This window comes from Podarcis melisellensis (genome assembly GCF_964234715.1).
Source record: "Podarcis melisellensis genome assembly, chromosome: 2".
Lineage (NCBI taxonomy): Eukaryota > Metazoa > Chordata > Lepidosauria > Squamata > Lacertidae > Podarcis > Podarcis melisellensis.
This window is the reverse complement of record NC_138529.1, coordinates 121,147,277-121,173,272: the sequence shown is the minus strand read 5'-3', so window position 1 is coordinate 121,173,272 and position 25,996 is coordinate 121,147,277. Positions and strand designations below refer to the sequence as shown.

At 43.7% G+C, this 25,996-nt stretch overlaps 1 protein-coding gene and 1 long non-coding RNA gene across 2 annotated transcripts in view; one reads left to right on the top strand and one right to left on the bottom strand.

Annotated features, from left to right (window-relative positions):
* The window catches only part of LOC309364689 (uncharacterized protein), a 35,470-nt gene extending 13,165 nt beyond the window's left edge, over positions 1 to 22,305 (bottom strand). The window contains exons 1-2 of the mRNA XM_081902460.1: positions 22,216 to 22,305; positions 14,901 to 15,074 (exon numbers count right to left, since the gene is read on the bottom strand). Coding sequence (XP_081758586.1) covers positions 14,901 to 15,033 — 133 coding nt within the window. The 5' untranslated portion in view covers positions 15,034 to 15,074; positions 22,216 to 22,305. The remainder of the gene's footprint in view (positions 1 to 14,900; positions 15,075 to 22,215) is intronic.
* LOC309365361 overlaps positions 1 to 25,996 on the top strand; it is a 115,274-nt gene that overhangs the window by 51,342 nt on the left and 37,936 nt on the right. The window lies entirely within an intron of this gene.

Below are 25,996 nucleotides of genomic sequence, written 5' to 3'. Positions count from 1 at the left end.
CCACCTTCCTGAGTGGAGATGGTCCCTTCTGCACAGGGAAGACATTCATAACAGCAAAGAGGCTTCCCTTCCTGAATCACCTTGACGGATCCAGGGCGACAGCTTTCCACACACCTGGAAGTAGGAAGGGTCTAGGCACAAAGACGAAGAGCGTCAATGAGAATTGTTCTTTGAGAAATAGTATGTTGTCATCTGCTGTAGCATCTAGGCTATAGCTTGAAACTCAGCATTTCCCATCCCTGTCCATTACATGAATTATTCATGATTAAATTCAGAAAAAAACAAAGGACCTGCATTGAATAAAGTTCTGTATATGGGCCATGAACTATTCACTACTGATAAAATTCATGTAGCAACCGAAAAGCAAGGAACCCCCCTTTCCCCATACACACAGTTTAGCAGGAAGCCTCCTTTGGCAGCCAGCTGAGCAGAGGAGCTATACGAACTATCTGGAACAACAGCCCAGTGCTGGAGTTGACAGGCAACTGAGGGCAGCAGCGCACAGAACAGGGAGCACTTATTAGAGCTCACAGAAAAGAGAGCAAAATGACAGGCAATATTCCCACTCCCCGTCACCTGATTGAGCCACTTGGGCCACACAATGGCCTCCTGGTCGATGAAGCACTTCAGGTCTGGGGATCCCTGTCTGTCGATACTCCCAAACTTCACTCTGAGGACGGATTTATTGGGGAACACCACCCAGTTCACAATGTCCAAGTCGGCTGCCAGCTCCCCATTCTCATCCAAATACACTCTGTCCATGGAAGAATTGTAGAACTGGGTGTTTCCTAGGAAAGGGTTTAGCTGGAACAGAAGCAAAGATGAGAGCATTTAGAATAAAGGGAAGCAGAGGCCCCTGTTTTGCTAGCCCAGAAATGGAAAGTCAGCGAGGTCCCAGCTAAAGAGGATTGGCAACTTAAGTGGACAGAATATGGAGAACGTGCAGATTTAACATGCAGAATAAGAAAGCAAGAAGAAGATACATTGAAAGAAGAGTGGAAAGCATTTATTGAATATATGGAAAATAACTGTATACAGCTGAAAATGGTGGCAGCATTAAGACAAATTCAACCCCGTAAATAATGTTTGATGGATGTAAAAGAAGAAAACTGATTTGAATGGTTATAGTAAAATATGCAGGAGTGTATAAGATGTAAAATGGACCAAGGAAAGAGAAGAAGGGAAGTCATTGGATATTTTAGAGTTTGTAAAATGTTTATTTGGAATTGTTCAATTTAAAATTTAATAAAAATTATATAATGATGATGATGATGATGATGATGGAAGCATACTGACAATCCACTTCCCCTTTGCTTAGGGCTGGTTGCAAACTCAAATAGTAATGGAGGGATCTTGTCACTTTTGGTTCATACTGTTTTCTCTCTCACACACACCCCAATCTTAAATTCAGTTCTCCACATTTCTGAAGCATTTTTAAAATAATAATAATAGAAACTCATCAGAATTCTTCAGCATTTCTGTGTCATTTTCTCCTAGTAAGCATGTTTTTGAAGGATGCTGCCCCCTTGGATTATTTCAGAAAGAGTGAGTTAGGTTTGTTTTTCCTTTCAAGGCAAACTGAATGAAATCTCTAATATGGGCTTCAGCAGGGAAAGGCAGGAGCTTGGTGGAGGGAGCAGAGAGCCAGAGCAGAGTCAAGCGGGTGTCAAAGGAATAGAGACTAGAGACAGCCTGGTCAATGTCATCTCCCCTGCCAAAAATAATTCCAACTTGCGGGGAAAGGAGAATTGGGCACAAGAATTGGGAGCAGTTGCTCGGGGGGCTGTGCAATGAGGCAAGAATAAGAATAGCAAAGAGAAATGAAAGATGTATATGTATTAAAGAAGGTTTAAAATGGAAAATGGGTAATGTGTTTTGCAAACTTTGGGTTTTTTCCATCGTAGTTTTTTTCTAAAGGGCTCCGGTCTCTTGCTGAGATTAAGATTAACTAACTGGTTGTTGTTCTCTGCTAGCTAACATGTGAGTGTTGTAACCTTAGATCATGTGATGAAGGTATTGGATTGCAATATCTCCTTTTTGAAGGGAGTTGCCTTTTAATCTTTGGCTCCAAAACTCAATAGAGTCAATATGTAAAGGAAGCTCTCCTGAAGGTAAAGCAAAAAAGCCTGGAGGCAGAAAGGCAGGAGAGAGAGAGAGAGAGAGAGAGAGAGAGAGAGAGAGAGAGAGAGAGAGAGAGAGAGAGAGATTCTGCGAGTAAAGAGTGAATAATATTTCTATGCGCCTGGACAATAATTCATTTCCAAAGGAAATGAATGCTTCCAGTTCTTATGCTTCTAATCATTTCAAACTGCACAATATTCAATATCTGCAACACTACAATCAATTGTCATGCTCAGTTGAGATGTCTATGAAGGGAAAGAAAATACCTGCCATGGCTGTAGCCTTTGAAGTCCCATTCTCTCAGTTCCCCTCTGCTTAGATCTAGATGAATATGCAGCATTTAAGGCACGAGCCACGGCTTGCAGAGTGTTGTAGATCCTGTAGCTGTCTAGAGAGAGGATTCTTTCCAGATCATCTTGGGGAAGCCTCTCCAGTTTCTCTCTCTCTCTGCATCTTGTCCGGCCTTTCACTGAGAATGCATGCTTTGAATAGAAACAATTAAAAGCATCCTCCCAAAACTTCTTAATACCATAGAAAAAGGGTAGAAAATCACCGTATTTTGCCCCTTTACTTGTCTCAGTGAAGAAGGAAAATATACCATGGATGTGTTGGAAAGATATCTCATTATACATCAGCTCCAGGGCAACATCCCACAAAACTGTTGTGATGAAGATTTTCCCAGCAATGGATTTCATCAATATGTCAAAAAACAGTTGTATAATGAGTAGTCCATTTAAGAAAAAAGCCATTTCCCCATAGTAAACAAATACATGCACTTGCCTCCACTTGCGGAATGGAAGACGAGGGATGTATACTCCATTTGTATTATGTCCTGGGATACTTTGTGAGATGACAACACAGACACCGCTCTTGATGAGCACGGGTGTCAAGCTCTTCAGGAACCTCTCTCCATTGTTGGTGTCTGGTGCAAGGAGGCCAATCAAGGTCCATTGGAAGTGCTGGAGCAGCTTGACAATCCCTGGGTACAGGGCTTCTTCTTTGGGGACCATCCGGTAGAAAAAAGGGAAATGCCTCTTATCATTCAGAACATGAGAGACAAAAGCATAAGTGACCTGGGAAGAGAAGGAAGATTTGTATCTTGTTTGATTTCAGATCAAAGCCTAAATATTTCTAAGCCCAACATGAGATTGGGAAGGTCTTAGGAAGGAGGAAGGTCTATTGCAAGGACCCTTTGGTGGGAACAGTGATTTCCCTGAAGGTTGTGGCAGCCGTAAAGAAGGCAAATTTGATGCTAGGGATCAACAGGAGGGTAGTTGAAAATAAGACTGCCAATATCATAATGCTATTATACCTCTCTCCATTCCTACCTGTGGGATTTTATAGATGCCCAACACGTTTGAAATCCGGATGGAGTTTTGAGAGTCGGACCCTTCGAGAACAGCCAGTAAGTTAGTCTGTTTACCACAGCTGTAGTTTGGAAAGTTCAGCTGCCCAATGGCCAGCATGTCTAGCAAAGCGCCATAGGTCACCCTTCCATCAAAAAAGTTCTCATGGATGCTGTAGCCCAGGGTGATGTTGGGTAACAGCTTTTGATTCTGGTTGATCGCTTGAATGGCATACAAGAAGGAGAGGAGATGCCAGTACTTTGTGGGTCCTTTCCTGGAGGGAGAAATTATATACATGCCAACACTGACCAAGTGATATTTCTGTTCTACCTCTAACATTCAGCTCTACCTCTCTTTCAAAAAAAATCCTGCAGAATCTGTTCCAGCATTCTCTCATCTGTTCCAGCATTCTCAAGGCAGCCAACCAGATGCACATGCAAAACTGAGAAGCACAATAACACTTCCTCTACTTGAGATTCTCAGTTACTGTTACCCAGAGGCATAGTGCCTGTGACAGGGAATGGAGAACATAGCCATTGTTACTGGTAGCCACTGAGAGCCTAATCACCCCCAAATTTATCTGTCATAGGGATCTTCTTATGTTCTTAAAGGCAGGTACAAGATCATGAGAAAGGCCCCAGAAAGTAACTGGAGATGAGTTAGAACTCACGGAAATGGTAGCAAGTGGAACACCAGGAACTCCATCCCCACAAAAGGTCTTACCAAAAAAAGCTGGTGGAAGGACATTGGCTAAAGATATAAGGATGAAACACAGTGTTTGTGGCAGAGATGACCCCACTGATGAGGTGGTCTCCTGGCCTGAAATAATTAGGTGAATCTATCTCATCCCTTTCCAAAGACAAGAGGCATTTTGTCTTCAGTTTCCCACAGTCCCCATAAGGCAGTAGAAGCAGTAGAATGAGGACCATCTTTTTCCTCCCAGGAACGAGCACCTCCCTTACAAAGAATTACAAGTCTTTTGTTGTGGTCCTTGCAAGATGCAGTAACTTTCTTCTTACTAACGGAGCCCTACAGAGGGGTCACATCTGAAGTGGAGAGAAGTCAAGTTTTGGGTGGCTCAGGAGGCATATATCTGCCAGACCTTTCTGCCTCAGATCCATAACATCACGTTTAGTGGACTCAAAGGTGATCTTTGGAAGCAAAAAAAACCACACACACTATCATTTTGATAATTATATGGAGAAGTAGTACCACCTCTGCAAGTTCCTAGACACCTTATGCAGCTCCACCTGCAACTGCAGGGCTGAAGAAAAACATGTTTGCAAAAACTCCAAGATCTCCCTCCAAACTGTGAGATGCAAATGCCAAAGATTGGTGAAAAATAAGAGTTAGAAGTTACCTGAACTATTCTACGTGAGCTCTGGCAGAATCCCTTGCCTGCCCGCCCCCCCCCCCCGTGATGCTAACACAGGGTAGGGTTATCTTGATGAATTTGAGAGGTGAACAAGGGAACTGAAATTGCACGTAAAGACAGAAACAATTCAGCAGATTTTTTTGTAGGTTTCTTTTTTTTTGTTCTTGTTTTTATTATATACTTTTTGGTCTTATCCTGTATTTTTATGCTGTGAACCACCTTAAGATCATTGAGTGACGGGCAGTGTACAAATTTAATAAAGAAACAGACAAACAACACTTGGAGTTCCAAAGAAAGCATTCAACAAGGTGCCTCCTGGGTAAGCTTAGTAGTCATGGAATAAGAGAGGAGGTCCTCTGGTGGATCAGGAATGGAAGTTGCAGGAAGCCAAAAATTGGTTTAAGTGGATAGTCCTTCAAATGGGGGGGGGGGTGCCAGATGTTCTTGACCAAAATCTCGCAAGGACAATCTGGCCACATCGTTTTGCACCAACTAGAGATTCTGCACCAGACCCAAGGGCAGCCCCAGAAAGAGTGCATTGCAGTAGTCCAGCTCCAAGTTTTCCATTACTCCAGTGGTCACAAACAGCCATAGAGGACACGTGGGTCTCTAGTGACAAAGGTGTATCCAAGAGTACCCCCAAATTATGCACTTGCTCCTTTAGAAGTGGGAATCATCCAAAAAGCCTACAAATTGTGTTCCAAGCTTCTGTGTTCCTGTCACTCCCTAAGTGATGAAAACAAGACAAGACAACAGCATAACATTGGGTCCAAAAGAGCCACAACTCTATTGTTTACAGATGTGAATGGTTTGGCATCGGCATTGCGTATAGCCACTTATTCCACCCAAGTCCATATACTGGGGGTGCATCTAAGGGTAATCCATACCTGCCCCCCATGACCTTCATCAAGTAGGGGTTACCACTGAGGGGTCCCCGTTGGAGGAGTGCTATGGCCCTAGCCCCCGCCTGGGCATCCGGACAGTTTTGATGTGCAGGTGTAAATATAACCTCTAGGACCCATAGAAGGAATGGGGGGAAGGCATGAGATTAAGCGTAATTTTGGCATTTGAATCTTGTATTGCATTTTGTTGTATGTATATTTATGTTTTAAAATCAAATAGCATCAAACTGCTAGGTTGGCAGGAGCTGGGACAGAGCAATAGGATCTTGCCACTGTCGCACAGATTCGAACCGGAAACCTTCTGATCAGCAAGCCCAAGAAGCTCAGTAGATCACACTGCCGGAAGAGTCGCTCGGTCGAACACAAGTCCGACAGTCCACAGCGTGTTCAGAAGCAAAGAGAGAGACAGGAGCTGAACAGCTGAGGGAGGAGTTGCCCAGGTACGAGACAATGACAAGGGAACCCAAAGGGAGGGGGCAGCTAGTTGAGAGGTCACTTGAGAGTGTGGGGAACCCCCCTCACCACAGACTCGGAGGTCTGAACATGTCAGAGAACAAAGAAGTCAGTGGGAGGGAGGAACTTCCCATTGGCACCTAAAATGCTACAGAAGTCGGAAGGAGGATTTAGAGCAGTCAACTGCCCCCCTTGCGGAGAGCTGTGTATTTCTGCTTGCAACATGATGCTGTAATAAAAGGACTTCTTATCTGTGATGTTACCAAAGGAGAGGAGAACTCTCCACGCCTGACACAACATCACTCTTCCCACTTCCCCTTCCCTTTACTTCTCATGAAAACTCAAGGGATTTGTCCAAAGTTCTCCTTTGGGTCCACTAAAATGGACCCCATCTTTGAGAGGAACGTGAGGTGACATCCTGCTTCTGATTCAGTCAATGAATCAGTCAACCAAACAAACAATAATGCTCTCCACCTGATTCAAGTCTTCTCCAGACACCCTGCTGATTCAGCATTCATCCTGATTTACTTGATTATGTGGTGCTCTATAATAATAATAATAATAATAATAATAATAATAATAATAATAATAATAAAATTTATTTATACCCTGCTCTCCCCAGCCAAGGCCGGGCTCAGGGCAGCTAACAAGCAATAATAAAAACAAGTTGAATGAATACAACTTAAAAACAAGAAAATACAACATTAAAACATTAAAACATTAAAATGCAGCCTCATCACAGCAGGAGAAAGGTAAAAGAAAGAGGGGGAGGGAATCAAATTGACTCCAAGCCAAAAGCCAGGCAGAACAACTCTGTCTTACAGGAGCTGTGGAAACAAATCAGATCCTGCAGGTCCCTGGTCTCATGAGGCAGAGCATCCCACCAGGCCGGAGCCAGTGTTGAAAAGGCTAATCTAACTTCCTTAGGGCCTGGGAGCTCTAGGGTGTTGCTATTTATGGACCTTAAGGTCCTCCGTGTGCCATACCCATTAATCCAAAATGCGGCAGCTAGACTGGTGATTCAGAGTGGCCACTGGGACCACATAACACCAGTCCTGAGACATCTGCATTGGCTCCCAGTACATTTCTGAGCACAATTCAAAGTGTTGGTGCTGACCTTTAAAGCCCTAAACGGCCTCGGTCCTGTATACCTGAAGGAGCGTCTCCACCCCCATCATTCTGCCTGGACACTGAGATCCAGCACCGAGGGCCTTCTGCCGGTTCCCTCATTACAGAAACCAGACAGAGGGCCTTCTCGGTAGTGGCACCTGCCCTGTGGATCGCCCTCCCTTCAGATGTGAAGGAAATGAGCAGCTATCTTCTTTTTAAAAGACATCTGAAGGCAGCCCTGTTTAGGGAAGTTTTTAATATTTAATGCTGTATTGTTTTTAACATTTGATTGGAAGCCACCAGATGGGCGGGGTATAAATAAATTATTATTATTATTATTATTATTATTATTATTATTATTATCATTATTATTATTATTATTATTATTATTATTATTATTATTATTTTATACTGGGAGAGGCGGTCCAGTAGGTACGAGGGTCCTAGGCCATGAAGGGCTTTAAAGGTCAAAACCAGCACCTTAAATCTGACCCTGTACTCCACCGGGAGCCAGTGCAGCTGGAAAAGCACTGGGTGAATATGCTCCCGTGGCAGAGACCCCGTGAGGAGCCTCGCTGCAGCATTCTGTACCCGCTGGAGTTTCTGGAACAGCTTCAAGGGCAGCCCCGTGTAGAGCGAATTACAGTAGTCAAGCCTGGAGGTGGCCGTCGCATGGATCACTGTGGCCAGGTCGGGGTGGGAAAGGTAAGGGACCAACTGCTTGATGAGGTGAAGGTGGGAAGATGGAACATTTGTTGTGATTTGTGGGCAGGGAGATTATACAATATTCAATGGAATATCCACCCAGATTTGCATAAGAGGGGATCACATGCCTTCCTCCTAATCATTTAATCATTCTCCACTTCTCTGTGCGTTTTTGTGTAACTTTCAAAATTGCAAACCATTTTTAAAAGGGGCCTTCTTGCACTAGGGCAGAAATCTTTAACTGCAGGAAAACAAAGTTCTGCCATGCGCTGGAATCCCTCCTGCAAAATATTGACTGTCTGGAGGCACACTCTGATTTGATAGGTTCCAGTTGCCCCCATATGCCAGGACCATGAACTTAGGTGCTTCTCAGTTGAAGGTGCAGCAGCAGCTGATCCTTAAGTCCTGGCTGAACATGAGTATGCTGCAATTGAGAATGTTATGATTGTGCAAAGTGGCATTTAAAAATCCAAACCTACAAGGGGGTAAATAATGCAGCTGACTGTAAACACAGCTGAAACGCAATCTCATGAAATGTTCATGATGGTGAAAGTTGTGGTCACAGTTTCATTATGGTGTCAGTCCACCTTCAGCGAGGCTGATGGGCCTTTCCTCTCTCCTACAGGTCGCTAATGGAAGGTATTTGAGCATCTCAGGGTGGACTCTGTTTTATTTTCTGTGCTGGAAACAGCTGAGAGTTTAGATGCAGAAAGAATTAGAAATGTTGTTTTCATTCAATGTAGGGCACTTTTTCATTCCAGTGGCTATCGTGGGAAATTCTGGAATGTCCTGTCCTTCCTGGCTGCCATTTGTGAAATCAATCAGGACCTCAGGCTCTTACCCAACGTCACCCTCGGCTATGTCATCTATGACCATTATTCTAATGCAAAGAGGACTTCTGATGCCCTGCTAGACCTGCTCTCTACTGGGCATGCAGACATTCCAAACTATGACTGTGGGAAGAGGAATAACCTGTTGACTGTTCTTGAAGATGCTGAACCTGATATTTCTAGACATAAGTCACCTGTGTCAAGCATCTACAAAATCCCACAGGTATGGCTGGTTTGGTGTTAAGATGGAATTGTGCCTCTGCCATGGGCTTTCCTTTCTTTCCTTTTTGGATTCTCCCAAAGGTGAGGGTGGGATGGAACCTGGAAGCAGGAGCACTGAACACTGGTGTCAAATGTCCCATGACACCCCACCACTGCTTTTAAAAACCATGTTGCTTGTTTACAATGCATTCAAAACACAGTTTTTTGAGTAATGTAGCCGAGTCCCTAGTCTAATATTCTGGGATGTGATGCAGTCCCACAAAATATTGAGAGACCGGAGGCATTCCTGGAAGACCTCCTCCCGTTCTACACGGACAGCATTTTGTCTTGTTCTTTGTGTGTGTGGGGGGGGGGGGACTGTAGTTGGTCAACTGTCTGAGATTTGTCCTGGAACCACAGCAAAGCACTCACCTCTCCCTTTACGTCCTGGGCAAGTTATGGATACACTGTTCCGACTCTTCATAATAAAACCCAGTTCCCCTTTTTTCTACCAGATAGCCCCAAATGGAGATCCCCAGAATCTGGGGATCGTCCAACCGCTCCCAAACTTCAGATGGATGTGGATTCCCATATTGCGTGGGAAAGTCCTTAAACAATAACAATAACAATAATTTATTTATATCCCGTCTGTCTGGCTGGGTTTCTCCAACCACTCTGGGTAGTTTCCAGCAAAATATTAAAATACAATAATTCATCTCATATTAAAAGCTTCCCTAAACAGGGCTCCCTTGAGATGTCTTTTCAAAGTCAGACAGTTGTTTATTTCTTTGACATCTGGTAGGAGGGCATTCCACAGGGCAGATGCCACTACCGAGAAGGCCCTGTATCTTCAATTCCCACAGGGAGGGAGCCAGCAGAAGACCCTGGGAGTAGAACCTGGGTGTGCAGACAGAAGGATGGAGGTGGAGACACTCCTTCAGGTATACTGGGCCGAGGCTGTTAAGGGCTTTAAAGGTGAGCCCCAACACTTTGAATTGTGTCCAGAAACGTACTGGGAGCCAATGTAGGTCTTTCAGGACCGGTGTTATGTGGTCTCGGCAGCTACTCCCAGTCACCAGTCTAGCTGCTACATTCTGGATTAGTTGTTGTTTTCAGGTCACCTTCAAAGGTAGCACCACATAGAATGTGTTGCAGTAGTCCAGGCGAGTCCTCAACACCAGCCCACCCCCTGTCACCCAAGAACAGCACTTCTGTCTTGTCTGGATTCAACGTCAATCAGTTACCTGCCATCCATCCTCCAACCACCTCCAGACACTCACACAGGACCTTCACCGCTTTCACTGGTTCTGATTTAAAAGAGAGTTAGAACAGGGTATCATCTGCATACTGATGAACACCCAGCCCCAACCCCCTGATGATCTCTCCCAGCAGCTTCATGTGAGGCATCTGATCAAGGCCTGTATTTTAAAATGAGCTTAAAGATATATTTGCAAACGTTTGTATGTTTCATACCAGGCAGAAACCAGCTGGCTAAGTTGTTTGGCAATTGTTTATCTTCCTGCTCTCCTGAACAAGGGCCCCCCTGATTTACAGCAGTAGCAGGAGACAAGTTTCTTAAAGTTGTAAAAGGAAATTACAGGCTGGGAGCAAATGTTACACTGACCCTACATATTACAGAATACAATCAAGCTGCAAAAACACTAATTAAGAGTTGGTAAATAGTAAGATTTATTGTTTAACAGAAAATAATACCACGTGCCTCCCATCAGACTCTAGCCATATTTTCCTAAGGTTTAAGGTATACTGAGAGAGTTAAAGGGCAATAAAATTTGGGAAGAGTTAATGGGAAAAGCAGCTGGCTGGGAGTGTAAACTGGGAGGGGGGGTGTAAACTGAAGAGGCTTCTTTTGAAGCTGTTTTTACTGAGTTCCTTTTTTAATTTGCAAAGGCCTTTTCTTCTAAAAAGCTATCCATGTTATGTATGAGATTTTTTGGCTTAATGTAATTAAAAAGCTATCCATGTTATGTATGAGATTTTTTGGCTTAATGTAATTATGCAAAGGATTTAGAAAGTAAGAAATGTTAGATTCTTATGTTAGATTCTTATTTCATTGATGGTGTGAGAGAATGTGAACCCAAGATCTCTGTTTAGATAGAATTTAATACCATGAGCCATTTGTTTTGGAATGCAGGGGCAACAGGGGCAAAAGGTGATCTGGTAATTAAAGTGCCTTGTCAGGCAAATGTAAGATATATGGCTACTTGTCTGCCATTTATGGATAGAAGGAAATATAGCTCTTTGTCTCCCATAAAAGGTAATAGGAAATGGGTGTATCTTTTATCATTGGTTCTAGCAAACAGCCAATAGGAATTTCCACCAGGCTCATTGGACAGAGGCAGCCAAAGGAGGAGCAAGGGGGCTGGGCTGAGGAAATATAAGTGCTGGCCATCAGGGCTGGAGAGAGGCAGAGCTTTGGTAACCATATACCACTGTGCCTATCATTTATTTGTCTGACAAATAAATTATTATTTTAATTTCTCTGTTGCTGCGTTGAATATTTCATTCCAGCTAAGTGTTAACCACAAGCAGGTTGCTACACATGTAGATCTTAAAAAGCATGAGGGAGAGGATGGAACCCTGAGGCACCCCACAAGTGAGTGCCCAGGAGTCTGTACACTAATCCCCCACCACCACTTTCTGAACACGACCCAGGAGGAAGGAGTGGAACCAATCTATAACCCTCAGGTGCCAGCTCCTCTAGACGGTCCAGAAGGATGTCGTGGTCAATGGTATCAAAGGCCACTGAGAGCTCCAGCAGAACCAGGAAACAGCTTTCACCTTTGTCCCTAGAGCGCCGGAGATCATCGACCAGCACAAACAAGGCAGTTTCAGTCCCAATATGAGGCCTGATTCCCGATTGGAAAGGATCCAAATGGTCCCCATCCTCCAGGCATGCCTGAATTTCTTCAGCAACCACCTGCTCAATCACATGAATTTCTTCATGGGAAGCTAGATTCCTCTTGGAAGAGAAGCTGTTTCCACATTTCTAATATGCTTCATGCCCTGTACAGTGGTGCCTCAGTTTACAGACGCTTCAGATTACAGACTCTGATAACCCATAAATAGTACCTGGGGTTAAGAACTTTGCTTCAGAGTGAGAACAGAAATTGCGAGGCAGCAGCGTGAGGCCCCACTAGCTAAAGTGGTCTTCAGGTTAAGAACAGTTTCAGGTTAAGAATGGACCTCCAGAACTAATTAAGTTCTTAACCTGAGGTGCCACTGTATGGGTTCTTTGATGGCGGATGAGACCTGCCCTCTTTCTGAAGCTCTTCCCACATTCCAAGCAGTGATAGGGTTTCTTCCCTGTATGTATTCTGTGATGGGAAGTGAGATTGTGGCTGAGACGGAAGCTCTTTCCACATTCGAAGCACTGATAGGGTTTCTCCCCTGTATGAATTCTTTGATGGGACGTGAGACCCTGCCTCTGACTGAAGCTCTTTCCACATTCCAAGCACTGAAAAGGTTTCTCCCCTGTATGAATTCTTTGATGGGAAGTGAGATCCCCACTCAGACAAAAACTCTTTCCACATTCCAAGCACTGATAGGGTTTCTCCCCTGTATGAATTCTTTGGTGGGAAGTGAGACTGTCCTTCCGACTGAAGCTCTTCCTACATTCTGAGCACTGATAGGGTTTCTCTCCAGTATGAATTCTTTGATGCAAAGTGAGTTTGTCCTTCCGACTGAAGCTCTTTTCACATTCCAAGCACTGATAGGGTTTCTCTCCTGTATGAATTCTGTGATGAGAAGTGTGATTGTCCTTCCGACTGAAGCTCTTCCCACATTCTGAGCACTGATAGCCTTTCTTCCCGCTTTTAGTTCTTTGATGGGAACGGGAACTCTGACTGGAGCCCTCTCCATACTCCCAATTTTGATATGGCTTCTCCACTGTGTGGATTTTGTCATGGTCTCCCCCATTCTGCATTTCCATTTCATCACCACCTACAACAAAGACAGAAACTAATTAGATCCTCAGGAAGAAATGGAGCCCCCAATTACTGAACAATCCTAATGAACATTTGTGAAAGAGGAAGAACAGAAGATGTGAGGTCTTTCTACAGAGGTCATGGCCTTTGTCGACCAGCATTCACAGACGTATTTTTGAGAACTAGACGTTCAGAAAGTCTGGCTCTTTTCTAGGACGGATTTTTGTTGACACAATCATGAAATCCACTACAACTTAACAGTGGTCTTCTCTTTAAAAATTGGGCAGTGGCTAAAACAGAAACCCAAACCTGACAGAAATTACCTCAACTTCCCTAACAATTCTTGTATGTAAATGTTGCCTCCAAGTTGCTATGGAAAGGGTGACTGTCACTCCAGAAGGCCGTTTTTTCCAGTTAGGTCTGTTCTCAACTGCCGAGTGAGAGAGAGGTTTTCCGTGAGAGCACCTGCTGCCTGTTTTATGCTGCTATGGGCCTCAGAAAAAGTCTGTAAAGTCCCCTATATATAGAAGCACTTGTAATTCACTCTTCATACCTCATGTAGCAGTATTATTTGATGTTGAATTATTTTGGTTTTTTGAGTGTAGCTTATTATCTAGAATAACGAATGGGATAAATGTAGAAATAATCTAAATCAATAAAGAATATATATAGATATATTAGATATAAGCACATGTAAATGTGTTTTAGTATATCAAGTAATGTAATGTGTTCTGTTTAAACTCTCAACAGAGAATCTTGTGGAGTCTTTTCTAGGAGGAAAAAAAAGCTATGTTTTTCAAGGGTCAAACAACCCGGGACAACCTCCACACATATAAATACCACAGAAAATGGGTTTGGGGTCCACAAAATCCAGAAAACCACGAATAACCCAGAAAGACAGGTGCAGAGTTGTAAAGTGACACGTTTTACCTCAGAAACTGACATTAACATTTTGACCACTTTGCCAGTGTACTCTTAATTATCCTCTCAGAAACAATTTTTAAAGGCAGATTGAAAAGTAGAAAGAAATTTTTAGGATGCATAGAGGAAATTTTACACAGTGGAATAGGAGAATGAGAAGTGAGTGAGGCTGAGATACTTCAGAAAAGTGTGACTAGCCCAAGGTCACCCAGCAGCTGCATGTGGAGGAGCGGAGATGCGAACCCGGTTCCCCAGATTACGAGTCCACCGCTCTTAACCACTGCGCCACACTGGCTCTCCTTAATCTTAATCTAAGTACAACAACCACAAGAGCTCCTGAATAGACAACCAGCTACGTGATGTTGAATGCTCTCTGTTCTCTCCTATTTCCCGTTTTTGTGTTCCAGTTTAAACCAATTCATGAACCCAGAACTCATACACTGACCATTAATGATGAACCATATATTATAGACATTCCTGCAAATTTATTCTGCTAGTTTTGAGATATACAAATGACATGAGCAGACCCGGTCTACATGTTTGTATCATTTATTATTCACATGTTCCTTGTTTTTAAAAACAAATAAAAAGTTACTCCAAAAAGAAAAGGGCGACACACAGCATAGGCCCCATCTGCATTCAAACTGCAAAGCAGCATCGCGTTACTTTAAAGAGTCGTTGCTTCTATTGCTGTGTGACGGAGCTGTAAGTTTTTTGATATAAGCAGGGCATTCAGGTCACAGCACTGGTATTAGACATTTTGAGCTGCCAATACATCGTGGTGGCTGGGGAACTGTCATGTATTCCTAGCTCAAATTGCCTGCAGATAACAAAGGTGCAGGCAGGCAGGTGGTGGAGCCAAAAGAGGTTCTCACCTTCTCAATCTCCACCCGCCTGCCTGCCTGCCTCCCTCCACCCCCAGGCTGAGCAAGCCCCAATACCTCTCTGGCTCCATCCCTCCATGTCCCCATCTCCCCTCCCCTAGAACTCACCAGATCTCTCTGAGAGCCCTAGAGAGGAGCACTCAGAGGTTGTGAGGAGGGATGCAGGAGACAACCTGACCAGGTCAACCGTCCATCTTCCCCCATCCATCCTCGCTAGCTTTGCAGGATCCATCTCTTTCATCCTTCCTGAGGAGTCAAGGAGCCAAAACAAGCTGCAGGGTCCTGGGAGAGAGGAAGAAGCAAAGGGAGCCTCAAAGACCCTGCAGGGAAGAAGAGAAGAGAAGAAGAAGAGTTTGGATTTGATATCCCACTGTATCACTACCCGAAAGAGTCTCAAAGTGGCTAACACTCTCCTTTCCCTTCCTCCCCCACAACAAACACTCTGTGACGTGAGTGGGGCTGAGAGACTTCAGAGAAGTGTGACTAGCCCAAGGTCACCCAGCAGCTGCATGTGGAGGAGCGAAGATGAGAACCCGGTTCACCAGATTACGAGTCTACCGCTCTTAACCACTACACCACACTGGCTCTCACTGGATTCTCCTGCCCCTGGAAAAGCACAAATGGGGCAGCCCCTTCCCAACAGAAACCCCATTTATAAACCTTTCCAGTGGTTCCAATTTCCTCTGTTTACTCCTCTGCCCACTTCGTAAGGCCGGCATGGTCTGCTCACTAGTGACCTGAGAATAGATCCCATTGAACTCAGTGGGGCTTATAGATAGAACTTGGTGCAAAAACCAGGCACCATCTTGTCTCCAAGCCTGAAGACTGCAACCCCAGGCATGCTTATCTATGGTAACATAAAGCAAAAGTTCATAAAAGTTTTCATAGTCATAAAAAGAAACTCGATTCTTACAAGTTTGGAGGGAAATATAAATATTTATTTGAAAAGAAAACAGCATGGTGACTTTCCCCATTAGAAGCAATATTTTTGAAAAAAGTAAATATGAGGATAAATTGGCCAACACATAAAGAGCTGTTAACAGAAACTGACAAGCAATTAAAATTAAAGGACTTTGAAGAAGTAAGAGAAAATGTAATAGACTGGTTACACTATTTACAACTAAATGAAACTTTTAAAAATCATAAAAAGAAAGGATTTAGTTATCAAGTGTCAAGATTTCAGAGAGAAATAGTAGAAAGTAGTACAAAACTGCTGTCAAAAATGAACGATCTGCTTTTGGAATGGGAAACTAAAGAGGACCAGGTCAAATGCATTATGATAAAATGGGCAAAGGATGTGGGAAATAATATATTAATGAAGGACTGGAAAAGGCTTTGGACGTTAGATTTGCAAGTTAGGCCACCGGGACCACCTAACACCGGTCTTGAAAGACCTACACTGGCTCCCAGTATGTTTCCGAGCACAATTCAAAGTGTTGGTGCTGACCTTTAAAGCCCTAAACGGCCTTGGCCCAGTATACCTGAAGGAGCGTCTCCACCCCCCATCCTTCTGCCCAGACACTGAGGTCCAGTGTCGAGGGCCTTCTGGCGGTTCCCTCCCTGCGAGAAGCCAAGTTACAGGGAACCAGGCAGAGGGCCTTCTTGTTAGTGGCACCCGCCCAGATGTCAAAGAGAAGAACAACTACCAGACTTTTAGAAGACATCTGAAGGCAGCCCTCTTTAGGGAAACTTTTAATGTTTAATAGATTATTGTATTTTAAGATTCTGTTGGAAGCCACAAAGAGTGGATGGGGAAACCCAGCCATATGGGCGGGGTATAATTAATAAATTATTATTATTATTATAGATTTGAAATTTTCTGCATGTACTTTACTGAAGGAGAACTACATGAAAATGATGTATAGGTGGTATTTGACCCCGGTTTAATTAGCAAAAATTTACTTCTCCCTCGCTGGATCAACACCTGGGCTTGCACGTTCCTATGACCCTGGTGAGCGAAGCCATTGGGAATCTCCCAGCAGGATCACCCTGGTACTTTACTAATAATAGTGGAAGCGATGCAGAGTGACTCTTCTGAATATTCCGTGTATACCAGTAGTATACAAGGAATCTTTACAACCCCAAGTAGCTGATTCCCCAAACAATCTGCCCTGCAAGCAAAAGGAACCTCTGACAAGCACTTGAAGAAGCCCAACCTGGAAATGGAGCCCCATGTGCTTTCCCATTTCAGAAGTCCCACCTGGCCCTGAGGGAACCGGATTCGCAGGAGAAACAGTTCCCCTCTCCTCTCCTCGGACAAGTGAAAGGAAGTCTCCCCCTGCTGAAGAGATGACAGCCCTGCTTGCCTGGAATTCACATTTTGCTGACCACGCTGCACTGGTTCTCCCAGTCTCCTCGCTAGAACAGAGGAGCAGGAACATGATGGTACAGGACCTTCTCCCTCGTCACAGAAGGAGACGCAGTTACAACCATCTCAAACCAATGCGAAGCCCTTGCTCCTGCAAAAATTACCCACAATGCAACTGCGTGACAATCAAGTGACCTAGCTTTTCTCCTGGACTGGAATGTGGCCGGGTGGTCTGCATCCAGCCGAGATCCTTGTTTTAAAGACTTTCTCTCCCACCATTGCGTCATAATGATCCTGGAAAATGGACAGCGGATGAGCAGTTACTCAACGGATTTCATTCATTCTCAACTGGGGCAGATCTAGGGGTAAAGCGTGGAAGAGCGAATGGGGGCCTGGGGGTCTTAGTCTCCACTACGCTACGTGCCATTTCAAGCCCTCTCCCCTCATTCAAGTCATAAGCCAGGGCAGTGTTAATCCAATTCAGCCACCAGGCCCTCTTGGTAATTAACACTGATGTGACCCCAATGAGGCAGAAATCTCAGATCAGAGACTTGTGGGTTGAAAGGGAAATTTATACCACTGACCTTATTTTGCTGAACCCAAAGGCATCTGGAGTTTTAGGAGGGGATCTCAATGCCAGATGGGGCCCTTATTATCATGCCCTTTATGCACAGCACAAATGGTCTCCTCCCAACCATGAAGCCAGTGGATTCCTCCTCACCCGTTCTTCAAAGAATCAGAAATCAAACTTTGCAGGCATCTGCTTGGCTCAAACAGCATTCAGGCTAAACCTCTACATCTTAAATGGTGCCCTGGAAAGTGACTATCCCAGGAGGGTAGTAACTTCAAACTGCAGAGTTTTGAGAAATTAAAGGACAAAGTGAGAGATTGGCTCCACTATTATCAAATAATGGAGGTTTATAAGATGGATAAGAAAATTGGTTTCCAGGTGGAGAAATCGAAATTGGAAACAGAATTGTTAGAATCCAGTACTAAAAATTTATCAAAAATGTATAACTTGCTGTTGAAATGGAATACGCAGGATGAAACAGTTAAATCAGTTATGATTAAGTGGGCACAAGATATTGGTCATAACATTATGTTTGCTGACTGGGAAAGGTTGTGGACCACCGGCATGAAATTTACGGCGTGTAACGCCTTGAGAGAAAATATTATGAAAATGATATATAGGTGGTACATGACCCCAGTCAAGCTGGCAAAAATTTACCACTTGTCAGACAACAAATGTTGGAAGTGTAAAGAAAATGAAGGCTCATTTTTTCACCTCTTGTGGACATGCCCAAGGATTAAGGCTTTCTGGGAAATGATATATAATGAAATGAAAAAGATGTTTAAATACACTTTCCTGAAGAAACCAGAGGCCTTTCTCCTGGGTATGGTCAGCCAAGTGGTGTTAAAGAAGGACAGAACTTTGTTTTTGTACAGACTACATGGGACTTGCAGAGATGACGGGCAGAATCCGAGACCAGGAGAAAGAGACAGTGGAAGAAGATTGGAAGAAATTTAAGGACTATCTTAATAAATATTACAAGATTAAAGAATGTTAGATTGACAGGACTTAAAAATATTGGTTTTCAGAGACATTAGAGTAAGAAAAGGAATGGAATTAGTAAAAAACCTTTGGGAAATAAGGGAATGGAGTTGCTGATGGGATAATGAAACTAGAATACAAAACGGTGAGGTATGAGGAAGTCGGGGAAATAAGGTTGAGAAAATAAGTTTTGAAATTATACTTGTTGTTTTTTGTTTGTGTTTGTTTTCATTGTAGTTGTTTTGTACTTGTATGTTTTTATTGGAAAATTTAATAAATATTACTTAAAAAAAAAAAAAGGAAAGTGACTATCCCGACCTCTCCGGCTCCAGAAGGAGAGCTATAGACCAGGGGTCAGCAACCTTTTTCAGCCGTAGGCTGGTCCACCATCTCTCAGACCATGTGGTGGGCCGGAATATATTTTGAAGAAAGAAAGAAAAATGAATGAATTCCTATGCCCCACAAGTAACATAGAGATGCATTTTAAATACAGTGGTACCTCAGGTTACAGACGCTTCAGGTTATAGACTCCGCTAACCAAGAAATAGTACCTCAGGTTAAGAACTTTGCTTCAGGATGAGAACAGAAATTGTGCTCCGGTGGCACGGCAGCAGCGGGAGGCCCCATTATTATTATTAGCTAATGAGGTCCTTCAGGTTAAGAACATTTTCAGGTTAAGAATGGAACTCCAGAATGAATTAAGTACTTAACCCAAGGTACCACTGTATTCCACTCATGTAAAAACCAGGCTGATTACTGGACCGTCCACGGGCCGGATTTAGAAGGCCTCAGTTTTACAATGTACTCCAAACCTGCCTGGTGTTTTCACATGAGCAGAATGTGTGCTTTTATTGAGAATGCATCTCTGGGTTATTTGTGGGGCATACGCAGAGAAAGCCTTTGACAACATCTGTTGGAGCTTTATGAAGAAGAATCTCCAGGGGATGGGGGTAGGCCAAGGTTTCCAAAACAGTATAGGTGCAATATACTCTAAACAAAAAGCAAAATTAATTGTAAATAATGTGGTAACGGAGGAAATATCAATAGAAAAAGGTACACGACAAGGATGCCCAATATCCCCATTGCTTTTTATATCAGTCCTGGAGGTTTTGCTAAACATGATTAGAAAGGACCAGTTGGTTAAAGGAATACAGGTCGGAGTTAAACACTATACGTTAAGGGCTTTTGCAGATGATCTAGTGTTTACAACAGCCAGATACTAGTACTAAAAGAGTATTAGAATTAATTGAGATATTTGGTCAAGTAGCAGGATTTAAATTGAACAAACAGAAAACGAAAGTGCTGAAAAAAAACTTAACAATGGAAGAAAGAGAAAGATTTCAGAATGAAACAGGTTTGGAAATAACGAAAAAAGTGAAATACCTGGGGGTGAATTTAACATCTAAAAACATAAACTTATTTAAAGACAATTATGAAAAGTGTTGGTCAGAAGTAAAGAAAGATCTAGAAATATGGTCCAGGTTGAGACTTTCCTTGTTAGGCCGAATTGCTGTTATCAAGATGAATGTATTGCCGAGAATGCTGTTTTTGTTTCAGATGTTACAGATTTTGGATAAGATGGACTGTTTCAAGAAGTGGCAGAAAGACATATCTAAATTTGTCTGGCAGGGCAAAAAGCCCAGAATAAAATTTAAGATTTTAACTGATGCAAAAGATAGAGGGGGCTTTGCCCTGCCGGACTTAAGACTTTATTATGAATCAGCAGCATTCTGCTGGTTGAAACAATGGCTACTTCTTGAGGATACAGACATTTTGGATCTGGAAGGGTATGATAATAACTTCGGTTGGCATGCATATCTATGGTATGACAAGGTAAAGGTGCACAAAGGTTTTAAAAACCATATTGTTAGGAAAGCATTGTACAATGTTTGGAATCGATATAAAGACTTGTTGGAAAGTAAAACTCCCAGGTGGTTGTCACCAATGGAAGCGAAGGCAGTGAAAAAACTTAATATGGATACTAAATGGCCAAAATACTGTGAAATTCTAGAACAAGATGGTGAGAAACTTAAACTCCAGAGCTATGATAAATTAAAGTCCAATGTGCAAGATTGGTTGCACTACCATCAGATAAATGAGACATTCAAACAAGACAGGAAGATAGGATTTCAGAAGGAGAGGTCGAAATTAGAAACAGAACTGTTAGATCCCAATACAAAGAATTTGTCAAGAATGTATAACTTGCTGTTGAAATGGAATACACAGGATGAAACGGTGAAATCAGCTATGATTAAATGGGCACAAGACATTGGTCATGACATTTTGTTTGCTGATTGGGAACAGTTATGGACCACCGGTCTTAAATTCACGGCATGCAATGCCTTAAAAGAAAACATAATGAAAATGATCTATAGGTGGTACATGACCCCAGTCAAGCTTGCAAAAATTTATCACCTGCCCGATAATAAATGTTGGAAATGTAATGAAATGGAAGGTACTTTTTATCACCTTTGGTGGACCTGCCCGAAGATCAAAGCCTATTGGGAAATGATCTACAGTATAATGAAATTAAGAAAGTCCTTAAGTGGACTTTTCATAAGAAACCTGAGGCTTTTCTTTTGGGCATGGTCGGCCAACTGGTGCCAAAGAAGGACAGAACCTTTTTTATGTATGCTACTACAGCGGCAAGAATTTTGTTGGCAAAGTATTGGAAGATGCAAGAACTACCGACTCTGGAAGAATGGCAGACAAAGGTGACGGACTTTATGGGACTGGCAGAGATGACCGGCAGAATCCGCGACCAGGGGAAAGAGACAGTGGAAGAAGATTGGAAGAAATTTAAAATATATCTTTAAAATTGTTGTAAAATTGAGGAGTGTTAAGATGTCAAGGGGTAAGAGGTAAAGAATTACAGCAGTAAATAATAACTTTAAGGAAATTTAACGGACGAGAACTACTAGATAAACAGATTAAAGGGTTACTAAAGAACTCTAAAATAAGGATGCAGTGAATGGGAGGTATGGGGAAGTCGGAGGAAAGAAGGTGTATGAAAATAAGATATATGTTTAAATGTTTTGTATGTTTTAGTTTGTTGTTTTGTTTTGTGTGTTTTTTCTTTTTTGTTAAAAATTAATAAAAATTGTATTAAAAAAAAAATATTTGTGGGGCATAGTTCCCTAGACCAGATATAGTTTCCTATATAGTTTGGTATACAAAGTACGTCCTGGAGGCTGACATCCGTATAAACGACCAAACTGATTAAAGAAAGAAAAAAGCTGAGCTACGTTAGAAAAGCGATCCAATCATAAGAGATCTGGCTCTCATCGCCCTGCTAAAAATGTAGCAGTTTCTGCCAGGAGAAAAGACACAGTAGCGATGCTGGCCAAGAGGAAGACCCCCCCTTCCTCCTCCTCCTCCTCCTCAGCTCTTTCTGGAGACTCCAGGGCTCTCTCTGCAGGCTCCCCCCTCCAAGACCCCCTCCCCCCTCCCTGGCTTGGCTTGGGGGAATGTCTCCCCCCCATTTGGCGCCCCCCAGGCATGATCTGACCAGCCCCCCCGGCACCCTCCCCCGCAGCCCCTTCTCCCCATTGCACCAGACTCACCCCCAGGCAGCTCTTGCAAGAGAGAGAGGGAGGGAGGCGGAAGCAGCCCCTCCGCTTGCAGGCGGGAATGGCGAGGGAGGGGCTTTGCTCGGGAGGACCTTGCCCCCCCCACGCCTCCACTTTCTGTCCTCTCTAGAAACCCAGCTCTGTTCCTTTTAACCCTTGGCAAGCCGAGCCCAAGCGGAGCCCCGCTCTCTCCTCCTTCAAGGCAGGAGCTCAGGAGGAGTTGCTAACCCAGAAATATTACCTCGTGTTAAGAACTTTGCTTCAGGATGAGAACAGAAATGGCCTTGGATCCTAAGCCTATGTAGCAAATGCATAGTTTGGGGGTACTCTTGGATACACCTTTGTCAGTAGAGAGCCACGTGTCCTCTAGGGCTGTTTGTGAACAGGAATAGCCGGAGCACTGGAAAACTTGGAGCTGGAAAACTTGGAGCTGGACTGCTGCAATGCACTCTTTCTGGGGCTGCCCTTGGGTCTGGTCCAGAATCTTGTTGGTGCATCATGATGTGGCCAGATTGTTCTTGCGAGCTTTTGGTCAAGAACATCTGGCACCACAGCCCGACATTTGGAGGAACTATCCACTTAATACTATTTTCTGCTTCCTGCAACTTCCATTCCTGATCCACAAGAGGACCTCTTCTCTTATTCCATGGCTACTAAGCTTATTCAGTACAACTGTAAACTCCCCCTGATGTCACCGGGGGTCGTGCCATGGCCCTAGCCACCAGCAAGGGCGTCGGACAGGATCCACGAACGCCAGATTCCTTTACCGGAATACCCATAAAGTGGAGAGGTAGGCGATGGCCACACCCTGCCCTCCAATACACAAACATATTCCAATGCCTAACTGCCACTACCCAAAAAGTTATGACGATTTGCTACGAGGTAGGCGAAAAACCAAGTGGCCGGTGCCCATCTGCCATTTGGATAAAAATTCCTACCAGGCCCCTTGGGCGACCAAGGCGACAAGCCACAGGTCCATAGCAAGGTCAAGAACCAAGCTATGGTGGTGGGTGATCTGGCGAAAACCAGCAGCGCAATGAAAGATGACCCAGAACGGAACCCCCATGCAAACGGCGAGTTGCCTGTATTTAAGTTGTGTTGTATTGCAGAAATAAAGTTCTGTTTGGTGGGGATGGTAGCAAATGCTTGGAGTTCTTTGTAAACCTCAGAGAATGCACAAGGAGACAAAGCTTCTGTGATAATTCAGATTGTCCAGAAGGTTCACTTAGTGGAGAATGTGTCTGGTAAGGGGGAAGATGGCCTTGGGGATGTGGAGAACCAAGCATGTCAGTGTAATCTCAGCACTGCAATACCTCAAGGACTGCCTCTTCCCATATGAACCTACCTGGACCCTGAGATCATCTTCTGAGGCCCTCCTTCGTGTGCCTCCTCCTCGAGAGGTCCGTAGAGCGGCAACACAAGAACGGGGCCTTCTCTGCAGTGGCTCCCTGTCTGTGGAATGCTCTTGCCAGGGAAGTTCGCCTGGCGCCTTCATTATACACCTTTAGGCACCAGGCAAAAACCTTCCCCTTTAACCAGGCCTTTGGTTGACCTGACTAACATCCTATACCCCTTTAAAATGTGTCTCATTTCGGGGGGTGGGTGTTATTGGGTTGTTGTTTTTATTCTGGTTATATATGTTGTGATATTTTCTGTGAGCGCCCCTGAAACCTCTATGTATACAACGGTAAATAAACCCCATAAATAATAATAATTATTAGTATTATTATTATTAATAATAATAATAATCTTGTAAAGGGAGTGGATTTCATGAGTTCACAGTGTTCAGATGTAGGTACTCTATGTAGAGCGTGTATATATTTGCACACTTCCTAAAATAATATATTGGTCCTGACCCCAACGAAGGTGCATTGCTATCTAAAATCCAAGCTGACCTTTCCACCCTCGGCTGGCCCACGTCAAAACAGGGCAGCTGCTTCTCTGTGTTCTTGCAAACATGTTTTCTCCAGCTCTGCATCTGCTCCTCAAGCCACAGAGAGACTCCAGAAGGTTGCCAGGGCGATGCTTCCCTGCCTCTTATTTTTCCCAGGGATTTCTCCAGGGATTTCTCCAGAGATTCATAATTTCTCACACTGAGTCTGAAAGGTTTGGTGCATAAAATATCCCCTGTCTTGTCAATTCCCTAAACAGCTGCAGAGGGTGAGAGGGATAGAGCAAAAAGCCTACATCACAAATGAAAAGTGGCTGTGCTCTTCCTTCTTTCCCTCGTGCTTTTAGGACACCCCAAACAGGCTAGTTTTAAATGTCACCACAAACATATTTTTAAGGGTGGCAGGTTGTGCACAACCATCTCATCCCTCATTCCATTTTCTACATAGCAATTGCTACATTACAAGTCTTATTGCAATCCTGCTAATGTTTTCATCTGCTTACAGTGGTCATCAACTCATCAGTTCTGCTCAGGAGAAATGGGTTTTGATTTTCCCCAATCTTCCACATCCTCCCTGAAACTCCCCCCTTTTTTAAAGTTAAGGGCCCAATGGATCTAAACATTTTTGTGGGTTTCATGCTCTCTATAAGCGTAGTCTGTTGCATGTCTCCACAGCCATCTATGGGTCCCAGAAACACAAGGGTCCTGAACACAAGGACCATAAAGTTCCCGCACCACTTTGATTGCGCGATGCACCCCGATTGCTTCTTGGTGTCTGGAGTACGGATGGCTCCCGCCTCCCGTGATTCCCCAATACATTTTTTGGAAGTTCCAGGCAGCTGCAAAAGTTCTAAAGAGTTCCATAAAGTTTTAAAAAGTGCTAATACTTATGAGTAGTAATGTTACAGATGCAATGATTCCAACTTTACATTTCGGGGTGACCTTTTTTCACAACTGAGAAGAATTAGTCCCCTTTTCAGTATTTCTAAGCAAAAGTTCGTCCCATTATAATACAGGGAGTGGGGTTTGTTTGTTTGTTTGCTTGTTTGCTTGTTTGTTTGTTTGTTTGTTTGTTTTTGAGGTCAAAAAGTTATAACTCTAGTGCATATTCTATTTTTCTTTGTTATATGCAGCAAAAAGGGCAGCTCCCACTCTTCTTCCTGACTAGCCCTCCCTTCCCTATTTTGCTCTCCTTTGGCCTAACTGCAGCAAAGGTCATTTTCTTTGCTTTCTGGTCCACCTAAGGAACAGTTGCCCAGGCTGCCCAGAACTGCCTTGTCCTTCACTGATTTATCTACCCCCCCTCCCCAAGCAACAAGCCTTCAACCTTTCCTTTCCTCCTCTTCCTCCTCCTCCTCCTCTGTTTCATTGTCATTCCCTTTCCCACAACATTCCCACCGCTGGAGAGACCTGTCAGGAATAAGCATGGGCTAATGGTATCAAATAGCATGGGAAACAACCCTACTGGAAAAATTAACCAATAAACTGAAACTGACATGGGGAGAAATAGAAGAAGACACCTTCACCCCTGTATGGCTCCCCTTTATCACACACACAGCCCAACAAGACAATGACAAAAACCCACCAACAGCATACAAATCAATATGGCTAACCTGATCCACAACACCCACCCACCCCACTCACACACGAAAACAAAGACCACCACAGCCAACCACAAATGAACAACCACCCCATAGGCCAACCCCAACCTCTCTCACCACCAAAGGAACACAAGTGAACAGCAAAGAACCTGCACAAGCAATGTTGACACCAAACCCTACATATAGTAAGTAAAATAGAAACATCGCCGCCCGACCCCAACCCCAATCGTCTCCCCCCCCCTCCACCGCTGTCCCCTTTTCTTCCTAATGTCTCAAAAAATGA